The sequence below is a fragment of the Stegodyphus dumicola genome, chromosome 3, assembly GCF_044657685.1.
Source record: "Stegodyphus dumicola isolate Sdum_Otavi_A_Nest chromosome 3, ASM4465768v1".
Taxonomy (NCBI): domain Eukaryota; kingdom Metazoa; phylum Arthropoda; class Arachnida; order Araneae; family Eresidae; genus Stegodyphus; species Stegodyphus dumicola.
Window position 1 is genome coordinate 240,476,179 of NC_140770.1, and position 24,357 is coordinate 240,500,535.

Here is a 24,357-nt window from a genome sequence, read left to right on the forward strand (position 1 = left end):
GAAATCGAACCACGGACCTCTGGAATACGCGCCCAGCGTATTGACCGCTACACTACGAAGACGTGCTAAGAAGGCGAAAGAAATACCTTATATACTCCCCCTTTTAAAGGAAGACGAGGATTAGGGGGCCCAATTGCCAAATCCTGGGGGTGGAAAATGATCATCCACCACCCCTTTAGTTAGGGCGCCACTCTAGAGACATTAGGGTTTTTTTTTTTAAAGAAGGAGATGTAAAAATTGAGCAACGCCTTCGCCGGTGTTCAGAACCACGGACCTCTCGAATTCGCGTCGAACGTGCTGACCACTATACTACGAAGGCGGGAGAAATACTTTATAACTTTATATGGGTAGACTTTTCTTAGCTGTTAAAATAGTTAAATAATAGAAATCTTTAACTTAGTACATGGGTAGAATTCGCAAAGTCGTTACTTTTACCGAAAAACAAAACAGAGAGAGGAAAAAAAAAAAAAAAAAAAAAAAAAAACTTAATTATCAATACAAAAGTACTTCTTGGAGTAAATATAAGCTATTCTAAACAACCATTATTTTTAACTTATCGAGGAAACTTCTTTAAGCAGTCTTTAACGCTTGCACTGTTAGTTTTTTTTCCCTTTTTACTTTTTTCTTCATGCCCTGCGATTTAACTTTCATATTATTTTTTCACAGCATAGCCAAAATAAAGAGAGGTATATTTTTACTTTGCAGCTGTACGAGGTATCAGATATAGAAGTATGTTGATAAGATCGTATAAAATACACATTTTATGAAAATTTTGGGTGTCAGGAGAAGCTTGGATTATGCGCAAATAAATTAATTATAAATTCACTATACTATGAAATCTGCATTGATTTTTTCATTCATGAAGCCATTCGTTAAGGCTCAAGTTATGCTTTTCATGTGCCAATTTATCATCACTCACTTACGTTATTGACCGAAGTCGAAGAATTATATCTTTATCTATATAAATATTAAAATAGATGAATCAATTTGAATTTAAATTATTGTTCATTAAGTTGTTCCGTTCATATATAACTGATGTACATTTTCATTTTCTTTTCAGATCTAGTCACCATTTTTATAAAAAATCCTGAATGATAACATATTACACTAAATCATAGACGGAAACAGAAATATAAAATTTATCGGAAATGCAGTTCTTAAAGAAAAGATCCAATCTTTTAAAAATAATGCCATTCATCCAGTGTCTGTGTTGTACTGCAGACAAGATCTTATTTTTTAAATAACCATTTTCTTAAATGAATGCTGACGAAGCAGAGTTTGAAGGTCCCATCATTTGCAAATACATCATGACGCATTCTTTTTAGCTGATGAATTTTGAAATTCCTTTTCCAAAATGCATCCTTACTTAAAATCACATATTCATTCGCATTCTGCCAATCATTTGAAAGCTATACCTTGCCATCATTGCCGAGAATGCTATGTCATTTGCACTAAGTTAAACCAGAAGATTTAAAATACATGAATTCTTTGTTATACAAACTACGCAGACTGCAGCACAATCCCAGTTTAAGACCGTACTATGTTGGATGTTCTAAGAAGTCTCAAGAGCCTAGTGAAGGTTGGGAGGACTCATATCGACAACGAAGTCTTCCGCCTGCACTACACGTTCACCGTTCTCTGCCTACTGACATTCTGCATAGTGGTGACTACTAAGCAATATGTAGGTGATCCCATTGACTGCATTCACGGGCAGGACATTCCTTCTTCCATCATCAACACGTATTGTTGGATACATACCACATATACCATTCCTTCTGCTTACGCCAAAAAGGTAAGTCCGAAAAGGTAATTTAATCTTTATCTCGTTTTGTTTCTTCGTTTTCGATGATAAATACACCGTTTGTTGATTTTTGACTTTTGACGAAGCGAGAGTCAAAAATAATTTTGACTCTTGCTTCGTCAAGTGTCAAAATTATAGTTTTTATGCAAGGTTCTATACATCGTTCTGTGTTGAGCCACATGCTTCGGTAAATTCTGGTGAACATTATGTTTTTTAAGCTGCAAGCCTTGGTTTATTATTATATTTATCATTGCTATAAAAATATTTAAAGACATTGCGAATGAGTTCTGCGTCGCCGGATTTTCTCTTGTTACCAATGATTTAACTTTAGGAACATTAGAAACAGTACATACCTTTTTCGGGCTTTCATTTGGAGGCTTCTTTGCATGTAGAAGTAATGACTGACAGTTTTTACCTTTCCGATTAATAATCTTATAATAGAAAATTTTTGTATATTTTATTAGGTAAAAAATCTGTTTAAAAAAACTCTATAAAAACCTTTCTTAAAAAACTTATAATCAAATGTTTGCCTATTTATTTCTTTTTATTAAAAATTGTGTTTTATTAAGCAGCTGAGAATCATCGTTTGAATAGCACCTTACTTGGTTTTTAATTAAAGGAAATTAAAGGTTTGTAATATATTAAGGAATATATGTTTGTAATATATTAAGGAATACATATTTGTAATATATTAAGGAATATATATTTGTAATATATTAAGGAATATATATATTAGCAATATATTAAGGGTTTGTAATATATGGAAAGGAATACCACAAATTAATTTTCTTCTGTGTTATTTTTATTGTGTCAGAAAAACTAAATGCACTTTGATCTGCTCCTATATCCTCGCGATATTTAGGTGTTAGTTAACAATGCTCGTTAGCTCTTGAATTATAGTTGAATGAGAACTACTATGCGTTCTAGTACCAGTAAAAAGTAAAGAATCGATGTTTTCGAATCTGTTGTTTGCTCTTATGCATAGTCAGCATCAACAATGCAAGAGAATAATAAATGCGTTTTTTCCCTAACACGGAGATTATAAGAAATTACGTAACACGTAATTATAAGAATCTAAAGTTCTGCAAATAAAAAGATCGATTTGAAAATCGTCCTTTTCTGCGGCTTAACGTAAATAAACATCATGTCTAGATATAATAGCCTTAATATGTATTGCATTATTTCAGTTTAAACTCTTCTTATAACGATTATATATTTTTTCAATAAAATCTGTATTCCAAGAATTCCAAGTAAAGTACCACTTCCGGTTCATCATACAAAGTCAAAATGTAATATGTTACTCTCAACCATGAGTGCTTAAACACCAAGTATGAGAAGTTTTGTATTATATCCTAATGTACTTTTCTCCCATAATCTGTTCAGAGCTTCAAGTAAAGTACCGCTTCCAATATATATATTTTACCAAAATCTAATATGTTATTTCCCTTGATATAATTGTCTTAAATACTAAAACTGAAAAGTTTTGGGTTATATTTTAATACATTTTTTTCATTAAAAACTATTATGGGCTTCAAGTATCATTTACGGGTGATCATTAAATACTGTAAACTGTTATGGGCCGATCAAAATCGTAAAAACAACCTTGTATTTAGCGTAAGTATATCATTATACAAATCGTAAAAACAACCTTAAATTTAGCGTAAGTATATCATTATACTTACGCTAAATTTAAGGTTGTTTTTACGATTTTGATTGTCACATTAGCGTGTTTCTCTTCTAGTCCTGTTATGGGCCGCCCAGACGGTATAGTGATTAGGGGAGCTTACTGCGATACCGAAGGGACCAGGTCAAATTGCGGAGAAGGCATGGGTGCTTGTAAATGTATTGTGTCTTTGAAGCATGGGGGCACTCTAAATACATAGCGAGCCGAACGTCCTCTCGAGAGGTTGAAGGTTGGGGAACAGGGGTGATGATAGATCCTGGGCCTGTCTCCCTGGGGTGTTTTCTCCATCAATATTCGAACGGAACTGAGCGAGGTCGTATTGTCACCTGTATGTTGTTCACTATACATAAATTCAGCAAAATTTCTCTTGCGTAGGAAATGTTAATCCCGTTCAAAGCAAAGTGGAATTTCATACCACCTCTCATGAAGTATCTTTTCGCAGTTTATAATTTCCTTGTAAAAGAGCTGATGTGTACACCACACGAGTTCCTTGTAAGGAATATTGAATTATACGCATTTTTCCTGCATTTCATTTAAACTTATTTTCTCGAATTTCACGAATTTCATTAGAGATATATTTCTCATTCAATAAACTCAGTTCTTAATTCGCCGTAAGGCAAAAATACATAAAAAACTCAAAATATTTTCTTTAAAAATTGAAAGATACAGAAAAACATAAAACAGCAAATACAGTTAAAACAATTAAAAAAATACAATTAAAATTACAGTTTCTTCGAAAAAACAAGCAATTCGGCGGCAGATTTTTCGGTGCTAGAAACTAAAAGTTTTATTTTGGTCCCACTCGGCAAAAAGACACTGAAGGTGCAGAACACTGATATTTAAAATGTAAAAAAATATGGCTACTCTATTAGGCTTAGACGCACGTAAACACCTTTTAAATTGCTGATAATTCTAAAACTATTGCATGCAGATCAACTAAAGGCAAAAAAAACTTGACCGGAAAATAAGAACAACATAAGTCAATCATTTTTAAAGCAAAAAATGCACAATATATTTGGTTGCAATCGGCCGCAGGAAAATATATATATATATACTTTTGGTGCGGCCGATTGCAACCAAAAAAGTGATATGCACAACTGCATGTTATAGCAGTCCTATATAACGAAATTTCAACGTTCTGAGGGTACTCGGTTTTAGTTATGCGAGATACATACGTACATACATACAGATGGCCCGAAAAAATCTCTTCTGAATCCACTTTAAGTCAGTTTTATAATTTTTTTGGGGAAAAAAGAGTCCTTTATTCTATTCTTACATACAGATGTCAGGGAAAAACATCGTTCAATTACATTCGATAGCGGTCAAAATAGATATTCTCGTTGAAATATGGTACCCGGAATTTTTCATCATTACAATATTCCTTTACTTCGTACAAAGAAGTAATGAGTATTCTTCGCAAATTACATTAAATAAAATTCAATAATCTCGGTTTAGCGTCGCCAATTTCAGCACAATGAATGAATTTTTAATTTTGAGAACTGAAGAAAATTGCGGCTATGTAAACATGCTGAAATATGTGTATTATCGGAAGATGGTGGATAACTTCACAGTCACTCAAGAAAGAATATATACATCACAAGAAAGTAAACACGGGAGCTGCCGGCCACGTGATTTTTTTTTCACTGCGTTACGCATAAACAACTTTTCTTCACTTGTCATAATATCCATGACGGAAGATAGAAAGTTGCAGCCGCATTATTTTAAACCGTAAACTTTAGCTTGAAGTTTGCGCCGAGCTATTTTTGAACGAACCTGCCTAAAAGCGCGAATTCATCTTCAGTTGAAGAATAGTTCGTGCGTCGGAAACCAAACGATACCCAGAACGCGAGACTGTTCTCCGAACATTACAGGAGAAAAGGTATTGTGAACCGTTGAAACATTGATGTCACAGAAAGGATACATGTTCTTTACATAAGCAAACTTTATTTATCAAAAAAAATTCCATACGCAGTGTTGATTATGCCTTAAATACTATGAAACCGTAATATGTAATCTAATTAAAGAATGAATATAAGTTTGCCTTTTCATTTGGGCTGTATGTGCTTTGGGGAAAATATTTAATTATTAAATATGACAACTAAAAATATTAATCCAATTAATAAACAAACCTCTCAACATATTCTACACAGAGTTCTCTCGCTTGTCTTTACCGTTCAGGAAAATTAAGAGTACCGACAACCTGAACCGTACACAATTCGTTTTGTTGCATTCTCGCAACAAAACGAATTTTGTACATTTACAGTTTGCATTATTTAACGTTTTAATTTTTAAAAACCTGTCCGAATCGGTGTATTACAGGACCATAGAACATACTAAAAGTCTGTAAGGAGTAGATTTTTATATGAAAGTAAATGTAACGGAAAAATATGGAAATCGACAATAAAGTGAAAAAGGGAATTTGAATAAAATTATTTTTGGTCTCTGATTAGTCACTATAAACAGAATACATTTGTTACAAATTTCAAAGAACTTGCTTTAGAAAAATGAATACTTTAAAAAAAGAAGTTAACTAAATATCTCAAAAACCATACAAAGGATTTACCTTTGTATAGCACCAAAAATAATAAAATGTATGAGTTGCTTAAAATTGTTTAAAATTTGCCAGCAAATATAGGGGTGAAAAGAAAAAGTATGAACGATTTTTCGAGGGAAATGGCAATGTCTGTAGCAACTGATATAATTTAAAACAAAATAATTTAAATATTAAAACATGAAAATGTTAAATGGAAGCACATAGACCATACCACATGTTGTCCAATGATAAATGTGAAAGAAAATCTTTCAAAATACTAGATAATTTGCTATTCGGAGTGAAATAGAAGAAACTAGATTTGGAAGTCTTCCTCCATTTTTGAACAAAAGAACGAAAAATATGGAATCATTCTTATTTTTCACTCTTTAATTTATATTATGCAGTAGCTATACTAAATTTAAATAACCACGAAATGTAAGAGAAATAAGGAATACATTTAGAAAATAACGCCTAAATGCAGCAGGAAAGGTCTTTAAAGGATATTAAATAATTAAGATAATTATTTTAGTTGATTTTGGGCAAAACATTTATAATCATGTTGATATTTTCCTGAAGAAAAGCCGTAGAAAAACTATGGTATAGAAAAATTAAGAGGATTAAGTGCAGCTATGAAAGGCATTTTATTAAATAATTAAAGCTTTTAAGATCCCAAACATATGCCTTACGTTTGTTGTGAAAATGTCCAAAAGCCAATATGCTAAAAAAACTGAATTATGTTTTCACTGAGCGAATCAACTTGAATTTTCAGAAAAAAATTACTCAGCAAGAAGAGCGCGTGTTAATCTTGTTGAAAATATGAACTTCAGTTCTACATTTTGGAATTCTATTTTCCTGAACTGAATTATCGTCACATATTTTGCGTGTGTTCTGTAGTTAAAAGAAGTTAAAAAAATTTTCTCGAACCACCTAGTCTGTTATCTAGTTAAATATCTACTAGCAGTTTTTATGAGGAGTTTATAGGCTCAATTCCACAATTTGACCAGAAATGCTGGCCCTGACGTAAGCTTGCAAGGTTTCATTTGCAGAGTTAATCCTAAAGTATTCTGTGTGAAGGAAAAACATTAAAAAACTTCAGAAAAATTAATTACAGTACTGTTTACAAAAGATAAATTTTTTGGCTCAAACAGTTGAGTCAAAAAGAAACAGAGATGGCCAAAATTTTACTTATGGTGAAGGAAAAAGTGTCTGAAGTGTGATTTAACTAGTTCGTCATATCAAAACATCCTTATGATGCTTCACAGAATACGTCATATCCGTATGATGCTTCACGGAATGGTGTCCGCCGATAACATCGCGGCAAAATCATCGCGGGCGAAAACGTCGCAGAGAAAACAACGCAAGGCGAAAACGTCGTGCTACAAAACATCGTGGGAGAAAACATCGCAAAGAGAAAACATCGCAGTTCTAAAACATCGTGGTACAAAATATCGTCGTCGAAAATAAAGCGGTTCAAAAATATCGTCGTCGAAAATATCGCGGCAAAAAATAATGTATCAACAAATCATTGCAGGACGATAACATCGCAGACCTGCTTTTTTCAGGCTTTAATAATTGTAAATGGATATTCCCATAATGATTTGTGAGCGCGAGATGGAAAGAAAGATAATTTTTACTTTCATATTTTTTATTAACTAATCAATTCTTGCTAAAAAAGTAAGAAGGAAACTTAATACTTAAGAATAAACTGAAGCAGAAGAAGAAATAATTTTCATTAAGAGTATTAGATTGACAAAAGTGAAGAAAATAATCTCATAATTAGCAATTTTTTATAGATAAGTTCATGCAGTTACGTAGCTTCCTTTTTCTAAACATTTTTAGATTATACTTTTAATGAAAAATTTCCAGTACAAACTTTATAAAAAATGATTTATTAATGACCTTTGTTAATTAACTATGTCAGTTTAAAATTATATTAAGTGCTATAAGTTGCCTTAATTTTCTATGCTTAAATTTCCTTCTTACTTTTTCAGCAAAAATTTATTAGTTAATAAAAAATATGAAAGTAAAGAATATCCTTCTTTCCATCTTGCGCTCACAAATCATTATGGAAATATCCATTTACAATTATTAAAGCCTGTAAAAAGCATGTCTGCGATGTTATCGTCATGCGATGATTTGTAGATACTTTATTTTTTACCACGATATTTTCGACGACGATGTTTTTAAACTGCAAAATTTTTGAACCGCTTTATTTTGGACGACGATATTTTGTATCACGATGTTTTGTATCACGACGTTTTCGCCTTGCGTTGTTTTCTCCGCGATGTTTTTGCCGCGATGTTTTCGGCTGTAACCTCACGGAATACGTCATATCCTTATGATGCTTCACGGAATACGGAATCAATGCCATAATGACTTGGCCAGAATTGATAACAGCAATACAGTAGCTTGTGGAATCTTTTCCTGGACGTTAAACTCAATATGTGATTTTGTATCTATATGCAGAATGGTCAATGATGTGTGGATGAAATTACATGAGTTACCTGAATAAAAGTATATACATGCTCAATATGCATGTCAATTGCAGTTCTTATCGTTCCTGCATGATCCAGCAGATACAATAAAGACTGCGGACAGAGCAAAATTAGAGACTGTGGAGGACGGACTTATTTACTAAAATCATTAAAAATGGCTTGATGTGCACGACTAGAAGAGCAGCAAATACTGACTAAATTAAGAAACGTTTACTTTCAGTAGAGCAAAGACGATCTTTAGAATACTCCAGACGAAATGAATTTGTTGCGCTCGTAGCCAAAACTAAGCTTGAGGGAAGTAAAACTTATAATTCAGATAGAAATAGTACATAAAAGTTGAAAAAAAAAAAAAAAAAAAAAAAAAAAACAGTAATTAAATAGGGAAAGCTGTGTAAATAATTTAAAGCGTGGAAAAAAGCGATATTATGAAAATTTATTATCGAGTATAGTTACACAAACGTTATAAGGAATCAGATATGTTGTTTTTCCCTTTGAATTAGCCTTAACATCAACAGTTTTTGAAGTCAGATCAACGACTATCTCTCAGGAACAAAATATTGAAGAATTTTGTTAAACAGGAATATACTACGAGTGAATTAAATCCGGATGAAGCAAATCAAAGTAATCAGTGTATTCAAGGAAAGAGAAATAAAAGCAGTTTAGCATCTGATTAAGTGATTATTGTGGAGCTCATATAACTAGAAAATTAAGCAATGCAATCAAAGAACGTGGCTGATCGAGAAGTTGCGAAGGAAGATGAATTTGCGAAGAATGAGACAGGGTATGCAGAATTACCAGGAAGAAGAAAAGCTATTGCGAATTAATCGGTGTAAAATATCATGCAAAAAGAAACATTGTTAAATTCAAAGCTTGCGTAGCCCTGTTGCTTGCTCTGAAACCATTCATTCGATAATAAGTGTTGCTACAAATCAAGAGTTAGCCTAGGTACATTTTGATGTCAAATCTGTATTTTTGTGTGAGATATTAAAGGGAAAAAATCTGAAAGGTTTCAGATTTTAAATTACGTCTAAAGGGGCGTTTTTTTAACATTTTGTCTATTACCTTTATTTACTAAATATCACGTTCGCACTTAAACTATAAAATTCAGTTCAAAAATAATATCGCAAAATAGTTTTAAATTGAGCATATCTTTAGAATTTCCGATACAGAGTCTCGCGCGCTGGAGATAAAAATGTTTTTCTGTACAACATTGCCATTGCTCGCTTTGAAATCCTAAAGTTTGTTAATCAAAAATTCGTTAAACGTTTACAAAATATGAAATCGATGATAAAACAAATTCCAAATTTCAAATTTGGGCTTCCACATGACCATATTCGCAGTAGGATTACGTCATTCAAAATTCGATGGCTCTATGTGCCGTTGTATTATCACAATGCGAGAAATATGCATACATTTATGCAGATACTTCAATATTTAATTTCTTCAAATATAATGCAGGACTCTAACATTTGGTGGCAACAGTTTGAAAAGTGAAACGGACATTTATAGTGAACCAACACAAAATCGCAAAACGAAAACAATAGTCCGTCAGGGACAAAGCCCCTTTGGATTAATAATTATAAGCAACAACCAGAAGACTATGATGGCAAGTCAGATCGAGTATGTCCACTGATCAAAAGTTTCTGTAGACTAAAGTTATCAGATGTTGGAATGCCAAACTTAATGAATTTCTGTGAATGAAGAATGGTATGGTTTGAAGGAGAGCAAGACAGATCTCTACTTATGTTACAGTGATGGAAAAGAGTAAAAACTGCTATTAGCATTATATGTTGATGACAGACTTCTTATTCCTGATTCAGAAATTAAAAGATAATTTTTCAATAGAACTCCAGCATGAAATACACAAAGGTACAGAATATTTTCTTGGCTGTAAAATATTGATAAAATAAAAATGCTGTAAAATATCACTCAACAGAATTATACTAACAAGATACTGAAGAAGGTCCACGAGTGATGCTAATCCTGCATCTAGAGAGGTTATTCGCACATTTTTTACACGATTTTCATGGTATATAAAGAAATATCTTACCTACAATTTTTGTGTTTTAAATGTTTCATTTGATAACCCTTATAATTCATTGTCTTTCTACAACGTAATTTCCAAGACAAAAAAGCCTTCTTTAGTATCGAAAGAGGTATTTTATTCCATTCCTCTTGAACAGCTTTCCCGAGTCCAAAGAAGGTTGTAGGTCGGTGTTTGGACAATATGCATTTTAAAAGTCCAAAAGCGCAAAAATGCATGGGTTTTACGCATGGGCAAAAATGCATCAGGAGATTTAGTAGGGATATGAGTGAAGGGTATGCCTTCGATTCAGTTTCGTGTTCTATTTTTTCCGGGAAATTAACAGTGGATTTTGACGTATGGCTGCTTGCTTTGGCTTGATGTATTTCTACCGATTAATCGCGTTGAGGGTAAAAAGAAGACATTTCACATTTGCAAATTGGATATAGAATATGTTCTTGATAATATGTGGAGTTTTATTTACTTAACACACCTTAACAGTTATTCAGCACTCTATTTAATTTTTTTTTTTTGCCGTTATAGGAAAAACCACAAACATAAATCCCTTTGAAAACTCTCTTTAGACCCTTCGAAACAGATTCTAAGATTTTTTCTTCCTTTGACAATAATAAATTGATCTTTTTATTGCGATCATTTAAATATACCCAAGATTCATCTATTATGACAATATTTTATATTTTTGTGTGAATAATTATTTCTCATAGAAAATTATGCAGCGCGTTCTGCTTTCGGCGATATGTCGTGGAGAAAGACGCGGCACGTTACATATTTTACGCTTTTTTAAGATTCATTAACCATTAGTCACTTTGTTTACAGTAGACACAGAGCATTTAAATGATTATACAAATAACCTTTGAATTCGCGGATTTTCTTTTAACATTAAATTACCTTTACAACATTCGAAACATTCCGTTTTTTCCTTGGATATGTCTTTTGAAAAAATTTACTCCTTGAAGCCAAACATTGATGTTTTTCCTTTTGTTATTGACGACAATATTTAGCGTTGCTTTATGTACCGAAAAATCATGGCTTTCGCAACATTTTTTAGTAACCAGATAGGAATAATTTTCTTCAGAAAGAGCACAAACATAGCCTTCCGTCCATTGCTTCTATAAAGGCGCCATTTTGCATGCAAACAAAATTTTTAAGTAGCATAAGGTAATTTACAATTTAAAAAAATATAGCTGCAGTTGAAAACTTTTTCCCAAGCAGGCGATTTTTTTACAGGAAAGCAAAGTCGTCTAAATATTTTTGGGAACAGCCTCTGTGTACCCATACAAAAGGGATAATTTACGGAAGATGCTACAATTCAGAAAATGTACCCTATCTGGCCTGCCATTTGTTTCCCTGTATTATTCTGCTCACATATTTTGGCAAAGCTGACTTAAAAAAAGAATTGGTAAAGCGTTTAAACTAAACGTTTACATACACACATAAATAGAAAAAAAAATTCAGCTTAGAAATCTGAAAGTATATTCTGATATTGATTATGCCAGTGATCCAATAACCAGAAAATCAGTATCTGGAATTGTGCTTAAATTTAGCAGAGTAGCAATAGCTTGGGAAAGCTACCGACAGCAGTGCATAGGTGAATTACGTACCACCGAGGTAGAGTATTTTGCAGCTAACGAGGCGGCCGAAACATTACTTGGCTGAAACAGGTATTTGATAGTCTAACTCCATTTAAATAATATTCCCACACTGTAGGTTGATAACGATCATATTGCCTGTTTGTCCAAATATCCAGAATTTTACAAGCGAGCAAAGAACATTGATATTAGTCCATGAAAACCTCTTTAAATGGTGATCTTAATACTGCTACTACTTAATACTACTAATGTATATATTACTAGTGAAAAACAGCTTACAGACACAGCTCCCTCATAAAAAAACTTTTACCCAGAAAGCGTTTCCAAGCCTTTAAACCCCTTCTGATATTGTAAATATTACAAAACTGGACATTTAAGGGTATTATTGAAAATATGATATTAAGTTCTAATATTTCAGACATTTTATTTTCTTGAACTGAATTTGTATATTTTTTGGGTAACTGTTCGATTTTTGTTTGTAACAACAGTTCAATTGTTATTATCATAGCGTGAGTATGTGTGCATGCGCTGCTTATGATTATCATAACATATTTTGCCTGTGTTTCAACTAAGAAGTTTTCTTGAAATACCTAATACGTTGCCTAGTTAGATACTCACAAGCAGTTTTTTCAACAGATTACTATAATGTTCACTTTGACACTAACTCATAATTTCGCTAAATTTAGTAATCACGCACCATGTTTTGAAGTATTTTGATTTTCTGAAATTAAATCAAGATTACGCGAATGGCTGACATTCTTTTCTTTTATATTTGAAATTCCAAAAGGTTTTAATTCTCAGGACGTGTGTTGCAATTACAATTTTCGTCACAAACTACAACATAAAATCATATCACTATGTAGCGTTATTAGGCTATTTTGAAGCAGAAGACGTGAAAAATGTGCTATGTCCTCGCCAGGATTCGAACCCTGGACGTCTCGAATACGCGTGGAGTATGCTTCCAACTACACCACGAAGGAATTCCAAAAGGATGGAGAAAATACCTTATATACTTCCACTCTTAAAGCGCGACAAGGGATTAGCGTATCAAATCCTGGTGGTGACGAATAATCATCCACCATCATTCAGTTTGGACGCCACCTGTCGAGTCATTAGGTTTTTTTTTTTTCTTATAACTACATTTGTAAAGTCATTTTTGTTTAGATCGTATCTGACCAGTTGAAGATGTTTTTAAGATTTTGATAATTAAAAAGTTGTTTAACATCCCTAGTGGTTTCCTGCTTTTTTTCTATAGGTGCGTAACATTTAAAATCGTTTACACAATATATGTAAGTTGTCATAAGAATGTTAAAGGGTAATTTTAACTTTATGTATGGAAAATTATGTATAATTTTAATTTTAGGGTGGAGATATTTACGTTTGTTTCTAATATTACATATGAATCATTGCAAATATATTTTTTATTTTGAAGTAAAATCATATATTAAAGGGTAAATAAGCCGGGTAAGTAATCATGTATTAAAGGGTAAATAAGGGTAAATAAGCCGTTGTTGGCTTTTTCTTTTAAGAATTTGACATGCTTTTGAATTCATAAGTGGTTTCGAAGTCCTGAATTTAATTGGTAATTTTGAAATGCAATTGCATTGTAATCTATATACAATCGTATTGTAAAATAGCATTTTCAAAGACACAGGGAGGATTTTAAAAACATTTAGTCTCTTAAGCTACTCGATCTGAACTTTATTTTAAAACTGTTGCGCTTATGGATATAAGTTGACGGTGCTATGCGAAACATTTGTAATAAGCAATGGACTCCATGTATTTGCGCTTTCTATTCTCAAGCGAAAAACAAAAGTTATGAATCACAACAAAAAATGAAAAAAACAAAGCCTTGTTGTTGTTGTTGTTTAAGCAGTCACGTGATCAACTAAAATAAACTGCGCTCGTAATAATAGTGCCATCTGCATGACCTTGATAACGACATGCCACGCCTCTTATAGCAGTGCTCCGCAACCGGTGTGCCACGGCACACTGGTGTGCCATGAGTAGGATATAGGTCTGCCGCAATCAAATACATGTATTTGACATTTTGCAATTTTTTATCATGTATTTAATACACAATGACAATTTTTTTTCCTTAATAATGTCTATTTTAAATGTTTTTATATATTTCACTGTTGTGTGGTTGTGTGTGTGATTGTAAGTGTGTCAGCATTTGAATTTTATCGGCACTTCCTTGATAACTCGGAACTCTTTGGTGTGCCACGAAATTCCAGAAAGAATTTTTGTGCGTCGCAGGTGAGAAAAGGTTGCGGAGCACTGTCTTATAGTATTCCAAGAGCTTCGAAGGGAAAAAATTATCCGAAAAATTTTGCAAATTATTAGTGACAAGTTATGAAAAAACTGCAAAATAACAAAAACTGAAAGAGATAAAAAGCTAATATTCTAAAAAAGGTTCAAAGTCTACAGCGTTTAACAGGTTTTTGAAAATGCAGAGTGATAACAGGTCTTTTTAATTTTTCAATTGCCAGTTAGAATGTCCACAACTCTAACATTGTAAACCTGTCCGGGATACATAAGAATTATTTAAACTAATTCCTATCAAAAAGGTGGTATGTTTTCTTCCTTAGTCGGAATTAAGTCATTAACAGACAAAATTTCATGACATTTCTTCCACTTATTTCAATGTTGTATCTGAAAGAGATATTCTCGGCTCCATTTTTTCCAAACTTTTCGAAAATTAGTTGTCTTACTTTCCAGTAGTCACGAATGTTTTTCGATTGTTCTAAATTTTCTTCAGGCAAAGATGTGAGAACGGTGCCAATAAGAAATTGTCAAGGCGTAATGTCATTTGGATTGCCAGATTGTGGAAATAAGGCCTCAAATTCATAGGGGCTTCAACTTGCGTTATCAAGGTTGTGGATACGGGATCGTTGCTCCCACTGATCTTCGAAGATAATACTTCATAGATTTCACAGCATATTCCCAAAGTCCTCCATCCCGTAATTCAGCTGGAGGAATGAAGCTGCATTTCACATTTTTTTTGGAATAAAGAATGGAACGAATGGAGGTGATCATTTTTCTGAAATAACAAGAAAGATTTGAGTATTTCTTTGTTAGCATCATTGAAGTTTGTCACACAGTCACTAAATATTTCCTTTGGTTTTCTTTTCCTGGCTCTATTTAATGCTTTCACATAAGCCTTAGAGGAAAGATTTCAAATACTTCAAGATGAGCTTCTCGAGTGGCAAAGAAAACAAAAATGTAAAAATAACACATGAAATATTTTCGTACACGGCCTGGTCTGTGTTTTATCATGAACGGGCCGGCGAAATCCATCCCGACTCAAAGAAAAGCTAATGAAGCTGTAATTCTAGAAGATGGTAGGTCCGCCATATTTTTCTTGCAACTAGAACACGATGTCTCAATCAACAACAAAAGTTTTAATGATTTTTCATATTTTAGATCTAGCAGTGAGAATCCAAAAATTCCGTCCTATTATAGAGAATAAAAGAGCAGGGTATGCAGGAAAATACGTTTCGCGATGATGTCTAATGATGAGTTTAGAAATGCAATGTTTTTCAGGAATGAGCATGAGATGCCTCTGATTTTTGAAAATGATTGAAATCCTTAATCGTCATCCAACACGAATAAGTCCTTTTTCATCAAAGAATGGGCTTAAGGATAGTATTCGGATTTTCGAGTTCAAAGAATTTTCATTTTTACTTCATTGTACGAAGTAATAAGGAAGTATTGTAATCGCGAAAAATTTCGGGTATGATGTTTCAACGAAAATATCCATTTTTACGGCTATCGAATGCAATTTAACGATTTTTTTGCGAGGCATCTGTACGTAAGGACAGAATAAAGGACTTTTTTCCTCCAAAGAATTATAAAACTGATTTAAAATGCATTCAGAAGAGTACGTACTTATGTATGTATCTTGCATAACTCAAAAAAGAATAGCCTCAGAAAGTTAAAATTTTGTATGTGGCGCTGCAATAACATGTACATTTGCACCTCCCGTTTTGGTTGCAATTGGCCTCATCAAAAGTAGTTAAATATATGTATATATGTATTACAAAGCAATTCTTTTGTAAACATGACGTGAAGACCTTTGACTTTTCTAACATAGTTCCTTTAGTGCCCTTTTTCAACTTTTTTTGTTATTTTAAATAACAAACTTTAAAAGCTAAAATTCAACTTTATAGATTTTTTTACTCATATCTACAAAACAATTATTAAAAACTATTTGATCACTTTTTGGGTAACTTCTTGCGTCTTTTTTAAGGATTAATTATATTTAAAATTTAATTAAAGTTTTACACTAAATAATATTATTTATTCCCATTTTTGTTTTACAAGAGTAAGAATTTACTTAAATTTCATTCAATTAATATGAAGTCTTTTTCTTTGACTAAAAAATAAAAATAAATTTTCATTAAAATTTTAAAAGTTTTTATTTTAGTTTCAAAATTACATATTTCGTACAAGATTTTAGCCTTTTGAGCGATTACTTTCTGGCCAAGGTTTTTTAGTTTCGCTAATGAAGCCAAAATGGCAAACCTGTACATTACTTAAAGTTTCACAGCTTATAATTTAGACTAGTGTATAAAGAGAGTGATCGAAGTTCTTAATTATTTTTTATGTATTCTAATTTTAGATTTTTTTCAACTATGTGTTGTGAATTCGTCTTAACTCATTGGATTATCTGTTTAAAGGTAAAAATTAAAATTTTCCACTGAAATATTTTGTTTTTTCACTTTCGTTTTCAATTCTTTTAATAAAAAAAATGCTCTTTATTTAAGACTATTCTAATTAGAATTTACTTCGTTTTTTCCTTGCTTTGGTGAAGGGCCAGAATTTTCGGGTGCAGTATTATAATTAAAATACATTGAAATGGTTCATCGGCTAATTCTGGATACAGGAAAGCAAGGATTTTTGTAGAAGAGAGATTTCAATGTTCCTCCCTCATGATGTAGTGGCATTGAGGTTGATTGAATTTCTCTTCAGTTTTTGTTCATTTTTCTTTAAATTTCATTAATTTTTTTAATGGGGCCATGCTTGTTTGAAATGTTTTGGTTTTAACATTTTTAAATCCTTTGTTGCAATTATTTGAAATTTATTAATTATGAATTTCAATTTCTGGTCTTTGTGAAATATTAGTTCTAAATTTCATCTTATATATATATTCATTCTGTTACTCGGCTCAGTGAGCTCAGTTTCTTTATTCTTATATGTTTGTAAATTGAACATTTCTTACTTTAAAAATGATTGAATTATGTTGTTCTTATCTTCCGGCTAAGGTTTACATACCTTTATTTAACCTGCATGTTATAGTTGTAGAATTATCAACAATTTAAAAGTTGCTTAAGTGCAGCTAAGCCTAATTTTTTACAATAGCAGCCATTTTTTTTTTCATTTGAAACTTAGCAGAGTAGTGGATTTGTTGCCAATCTAAAGAAACTAAGCTTCAATTCTTCACTAACAAAAAATCCTATTTTCTTAGACGTGCGCTTCAAATAATTGCTGATAAACAAAAAACAAAGATTCGGCCTTATTTGAAGATTTACAAAATGGCGTTTCATGTGACGTTTGTAATGTCGCAGACTCAAATTCAAAACTGAGTAATAATAATTATTGTTCACATGCGTAGGGTGTCCGGGTGGACAGGACCAAAATAACAGCGAAAAACAAAACATACCTCGTTGCCAAAGCGTGAGTAGTTACCTGATCAACTACAAGCAAACTGCATATCCATTCTTCAGTTTTTATCTTCCAAATTCGTGTACCCATGTAACCCTTTTCCATCCAAATCCGTAGAATGGGACAGCTAGAATTAATAAACAGCGAATTAATAAAGAAAGTTACCCAGTACCTTCTTTAATGCTACAAAATAAAATCTACATATTCTTTCTTGGAGGTACATACAGTTCCAAGCGACCGAAACTGAAATATTGTGTTCTATACAAAGGGCCCACACAGACCATCTCTCGAGAATTTCATATTCAACATTAGTCCAAATAACTAAAGATCTCAGAAGAATAAACAGAATGTTTCGATTTTATTCGCCCTTGTTTTTTTGAAAAAATTTTAAATAAGCATATTTCGAACTTGAGGAATTTATTAGATCTATAAACATTAAGGGCATCAAGATTGTGTTTTACTACCAATATTAGCAACTCGGTTTCAATGTGATAGCAGAGATAAAAGGGTATTATATATTTGCAACGTTAAAAAAAATTGCCAAATAAAGACCATATACTTTTCTGCCTACGTTATTTGATTTGTAATATCGTTAATATGGACCGGAAAAAAAGAAATGAAACCTTATTAAATAATAGTTTAATGATGATAATGATGTTCATAAAATAGGATATTTAAAACAAACATCATTAAAATGTATAAATAAAAATTTTTTTTAAAAATCTGAAAGATTTCAGATTTTAAATTACGCCCAAAGGGCCGTTTTTTTAATGTTTTATGTGTTACCTTTATTTATTAAATATCATGTTCTTTGCACTTAAACCAATAAATTCAGTTTAATAGCAATGTCGCAAAATAATTTTAAAATGAGCCTATCTTTAGAATTTTCGATACACAGTTCCGCGTGCTGGAGAAAAAAAGTTCTTTTTTTTTCTTCCCCCCCCCCGAAGAGTGTTGCTATTGCTCGCTTTGAAATCCTTGAGTTTGTTAATAAAAAATTCGTTAAAGTTTTACAAAATATGAAATCGATCATAAAACAAATTCCAAATTTCAAATTTAGTCTTCCACATGCCAATATTCGTATTTGGACTAATTATGAAAGTTATGGCTATTTTTCTGGAGGAGTTCAACCAAAGCAGAATTTCCTGAAATTAGGATGTCTTGTTATATGTATGATTTAGATCGTTTGCGTAGAAGTGAAATCGCATATATCTTGATTAAGTGAATTAACTCTTTTCACTTACCTTCAGTGGCTAGCACAGATTCGAATCCATTGATTCGATGAAGTGCAGGCTCATAATGCCTTTAGATTTTCTGAATTTATGAAGGCCCTATTTATTCTAGTCCTAAAACATGATTTTAAGATTTCTCAGCAATTCTTTTAGCGAAGTATAACTAAAATATTTTTACACCCGCATAAGTATAATAGTATTTCACATAGAAGACATAAATGGTAATCAATAATGACAATCAAGATATCTCCTTGCTTTTCAGCAAATTCTTAAGTTACTGAATTTATACTTAACTACTTAACTAAATATTATATATCTGGTGTACAGGAAGCATTAGACTTTGCATTTAATCACACTGTAAGCGATCCTGCATTATATCACGTCTGAGAAAGATACAATTTATTTTAAGAAATCTCAAGCTCTTCATGTTGTTTTGTTTTGACATAGAATTTTTTTAACATTTTCTATACTCATTTAATACTATTCGATTACATATAAATGTAACATATAAACATGTAAATGAACAAATAAATTATAATACATACAAGCTACTTATGTTGGACATAGGACATAGGTGTACTCTAACAGGACATCTGATGTGCTATAATAGGTAACTAAAAACTTTGCATTTTAATTTCGAAATGAAAAATAGCACTTTATTTTATTACAAACTTTGGTGAATTTGTTGCGAGAATTTATAGAATTTAAGTGGTGAGTGAAAACTGAATTTTCAGATTCTTTTGCCATTCACAGCAGTATAATTCCTCTTTTCGAACAAAGTTATATTTTCGGCCATTATTAGCTATTACATATATAGATAAGAGTTACGGAGAGGCATATTATATAAATTTTACTCAAATTCGGTTTAAAACTCGGCATTTTGATATTGCTTCTTATTTACATTACAAGATATAGGTAAGTACTCAAGGCACTGTGCAGAATGACATAATTCAAAATTTAATTGCGAATGCATCGGTACAAAGATATAAAATCGGGGAGTTAGATCAGCCGCATTAACCTGCTGAACGTGGAAAGACACTGTTATTCATTCGTATGTACTGTTGAGACAACATACGAATACCAGAACAAAAGATTGCTGCCCATTGTAAAGTACACAAACTTTGTTTTGGAACAACGATGTACTGTAATAATTATGCAAAATTGAAGGTATATTGTTTTAACCAGAACATAATAGTAATAATCACAGTTCCAAAATTTAGAACTCTTGTTGTAAATTATGCAAAAATGGAATAATTCACAGTTAGTCACCCTTTTCATTTGCCGAATTTATTAATTTTCATATAACAATGGAGAAGTCAGCTTTGAGTTGAAAACTTATTTTTAGAGTACATTTTAATTAATTTCGAATAATGAGGTTTGGATTTACTGCTAGGAGTTTAAAAAAATAATAGCCTGCGGTTGCCAAGTGCACAAGAATAGATCAGGTCTTTGTCTTTATTTTTCATCCTTATATCATCCAATTTTTAGCATGCAAATTGTCTCCAGTATTCTGAAACAAATGAGCACGTGGTTTGCGGATCTGTTGTCGTGACGTCACTCGTGGCAACTAAAATAACCGTGCAGAGACCATCTTGGCTATGCGTTATATTGGAGAGAAACCAAGTTACAGCCGACTGCAGAGCTGACGTTTCCTGTTGATAACGATGCAAGCGCATGGGAAGTGGTGCAGTGATGAATGGATGAGGACAAAAACATACGACTCAAGTCTGACTGGTAGCTCTCCATAAGTTTTGTCTGCAGATTTTATTTTGCCGCCTTAAACTGAAGTTAAACACTTTAAGCTATGCCAGCAGCGTAAGGCACTCCTTTGATGTGATGACACTTCAATTTGTTTTACTATGCTATACGTATTCTGACTCGATAGACTTCAAAACGTATATTCAAAATACAACTGGAATCCAAAATTATGTAGAATTAATAATGAGCAAAATGAATGTTTGTATTTCAGATGACCAGAAAGTTACATTTTCAGATATCCAGCCCAAATATAAGAGATATTTCCCATTGTTAGCGATTTTCATTATCTTCCGAAATGCTGTATCATTTCATTGATTGCTTGAGGATGCCTGATGGTACATGAAGGTGACTTCGGTCTCATTCTGATAAGCAATCCAGATAGCCCAATGCAACTTTTCTCGCTAGATTCATCGTCTTTCTAGATGCATCAAAAGCTGTCTTGGAAATGCTGAAACTTATTCTATACGCAAATACTTATTACATTTAAACATGTATCTGAAAATTTATTAACGCACAAAATATGCAAATAAGGAGAACGCCAGCAAATGAAGAACAGAGAAGTATTGAGTATCGTCTAAGTACATTAGTTTTAGGTATGTATAACGAGTTACTAAGAATTTAGGTAATATTAAGTTTCTAGTGACATCATTTAGACAGTGGGGGAGAATACTTAATAAGCTGGAAGCCATTCACAAAGGTCAGGATTATCTAAAGACTACATATTCTGCTGAACGATATTTCAAAGATTTGGAGGGGAGTTTCTAGTATTGTTATTCTTATTCATCGGGAAAATTAAGGATTCCAAGGGTTACTAGCGTATCCGATAAACGCTACTTGTTTCCAATTGGAAGAATAAAGTCGTCATATGCGAGATCTCGCAGTAGCCACAGCTACCGATTGATGAAATCTGTAGGATAGTATTTTGTAGGTAAGGCTATCAATCTCTCTGTCTTCTTTTCAAGTGTGTCTCTCTGTCTTCTTTTCACAGCAGGAAGTGCTGGTGTCTTCTACATCGTCTATGGAATCTAAATACTTGCGTCCGAATTCTCCTCATTTGTCAAGGTACGCTTAAAGCTCTAATTCTAAATGCACTTTTATCTGAAGAAAAACTTGAAATACCAACTTCCTGAAGAATATCCGTTAACATCTGAGTTTTCATGGCGGTGGCTTTCTTAAATAAGAAGGAATCATGATAAACAGCCGCGCCCATATGAATATTTAAAATAGAGATTCTGTAATACGTGCTTCAGACCCAAATAAATTTTTTTTACGGTTCTATAACTCATAATTTCCCACTTAATGATAATTCTTGAACTCATGATCCTGTCTGGTAAAGGAATAATTCGAAATGAAAATGTCATTGGATTGGATTGACCAGTATACACTCCGGCAACCAAGCTGTACACGAGACGTTTTAAAAGGTGAGTTGCAACATGGCAACTCCCTTCTATTTTCCAGCGTCTTGAAAATGTATGAGTAAAACCTACGCGTTTTAACTCATAGTTTAACTGTTGTTGTTGTTGTTACTTATGCTCACTTGTCTGACAGTAACATCAGCCCAAGCCCACGAAATTCCTCGTGGCAAGGAGGGCAAGATACGCCTGTCGTTGGCAACAGCCTTGAGCACCTTACAGGTGACAGTATGATTTAGCTCAGTTAGGTCTCCAATTTTGATAGAGAGCACCTCGGGGAACGGATTCGAGGGTCTTCCACCCCTCTCCCCTTCCACCAAACCACACGAGAGAACTTTCTTCTTGCCTCACCGACACTATACATTTACAAACAACGAACTCGGGCCCTTCGGGAAGGCAGTCAGCGACGCTCACCTCTATACCGGTTGGGCGGCCATAGTTTAATGAACTCTTACTGTCGTATCCGTTCGTATTACATCAATTCGTGATTGTTTACACTGTCTTAGATGTTCCTTGTCCAAGATGATGGCGAAATCATAACTTTTTTTTTATCATCATGGATATTTTTCTTTAATAAATATAATTTTAGTTTTCCTCGGTTTATCAAGACCCCTTTTCAAAAATTTGAAAACCAAAGAAATAAATGCTTCATAGATTGTAAAACTGATGACAATTGACAGCGACTATAACATGCTGAAATATGGTTGTCTAGATGCACTCAGAGTGTCATTCTCTGAAAATACCGATCAGCAGCATAAATAAGCTTTTGCAATTCGGACCACTGTTTAAATGCTTATGCATTGCTTTGATGAAATTCTGTGATCTCTTGAAACTGTAAGTTGATCTATAGATTAGATTACCAGTTTTTTTTTAAATTTCTTTATCATCTCTTTAGGATTAGATCAAAAGCGTCAAGTTCCTTTACATTCATACTTAAGAAAAAGAGAAGAAGTGTAAGCTACATTTTAAAACTTCATATCAAATAAATTACCGAATAGATTATTGCAGTAGTTATGCCAATAGGGAAAGCCCCTCTTCCAAATCTTTTAAACAATAGGCTTGATTAGTAAAATAAGGTAAAGTAGAGAAAAGCTAGCATCTCCATTCTAAACATCAACTGAGGTCCAGCTCCTTCTTATTTAGACGAATGCAGTTCTTACACATAGTAAAACAAAATAGCCTATTTTATGTATTTCAATTTGAGTTTTCCTTAAATTTAATTTTATTATTTGCATTTTTGTTTATAAACAGCTATCTAAAAAATAAAAATACATAGTTTTACACTCTCTGCTTCGATATAAGAGGCCGTGCATCCATAAAGGTAAAATCCTTTTTTGTTTTTGAATTCACGAATTTGTGGTTAAATAGTCTTCAAAAATGTTTTCTGTTTGTAGGAGCTTTTATCTATACTGAAATATATCTATCGGAAATATTAAGAATTTGAAATAGTATTCACTTATCAATTACGCTTATAAGGGTCGAAGTAATTGTAGAAATAGCAATTATGGGGCATAATAAATACAAAATTTGCTATATATAAATGAGAAGCTGAATAAGTCTCATTTAGTCGCTAAATTTCAATGCGTACAGTTGTATAATATTATGCCAAACTCCCTGGTTGATGAACATATGACAGGTCACAAGTTACGGAGGACGGGGACACCTGGTGTCTAACAACATTAAAGCAGGTATATGTGCCATTCTCTCCACTATCTTGAACCGGCGGGTTCCAGGAGCTTCGGGAATGCTCTCGGGCTCTCTCTGAAATCGTATGAACAAACAGGGACGTAGATGATATTACATGGATGCGTTACCTGCATGAAAATATGAGCATTAGCTGTTAAAATGCATTGCCGATGCTGTTGAGCGAACGGTGCCATAATTCTTAAGTACATCAAATACTAATAATAATATTACTAATAATTTTTAAATACATCAAATACTTGTAATACTACATTAAATATGATCCGTCAATTAAATACATTAATAGATTGGATACATGATTGAGTTACATAGTGCACTTATGACAAAGAAACAAATCGGTTTTAGAAAAATTTTCTAATCTTGGTTGTTTCCGGGTCGTTTAACTTTTAGAGAAAATTTTGTTTCTTTGTGCCCTCTATTTTCTCAGAAAAAGAGCAG

The 24,357-nt window shown here is 32.7% G+C and overlaps 2 protein-coding genes across 3 annotated transcripts in view; one reads left to right on the forward strand and one right to left on the reverse strand.

Moving 5' to 3' along the window:
• Positions 1-24,357, reverse strand: part of LOC118182294 (innexin shaking-B-like) — a 220,116-nt gene that overhangs the window by 23,535 nt on the left and 172,224 nt on the right. Inside the window, exon 2 of one of the 2 annotated variants that reach the window (XM_085813965.1) lies at positions 17,838-17,940. The gene's annotated coding sequence lies outside the window, so the exon portion shown is untranslated. Of the gene's footprint in view, positions 1-17,811; positions 17,941-24,357 lie in introns of both variants that reach the window. The other variant, XM_085813966.1, reaches the window with a different exon arrangement.
• LOC118182295 (innexin shaking-B-like) overlaps positions 1-24,357 on the forward strand; it is a 43,362-nt gene that overhangs the window by 5,492 nt on the left and 13,513 nt on the right. The window contains exon 2 of the mRNA XM_035351627.2: positions 1,061-1,792. Within this exon, the coding sequence (XP_035207518.1) occupies positions 1,541-1,792 (252 nt within the window). The 5' untranslated portion in view covers positions 1,061-1,540. The remainder of the gene's footprint in view (positions 1-1,060; positions 1,793-24,357) is intronic.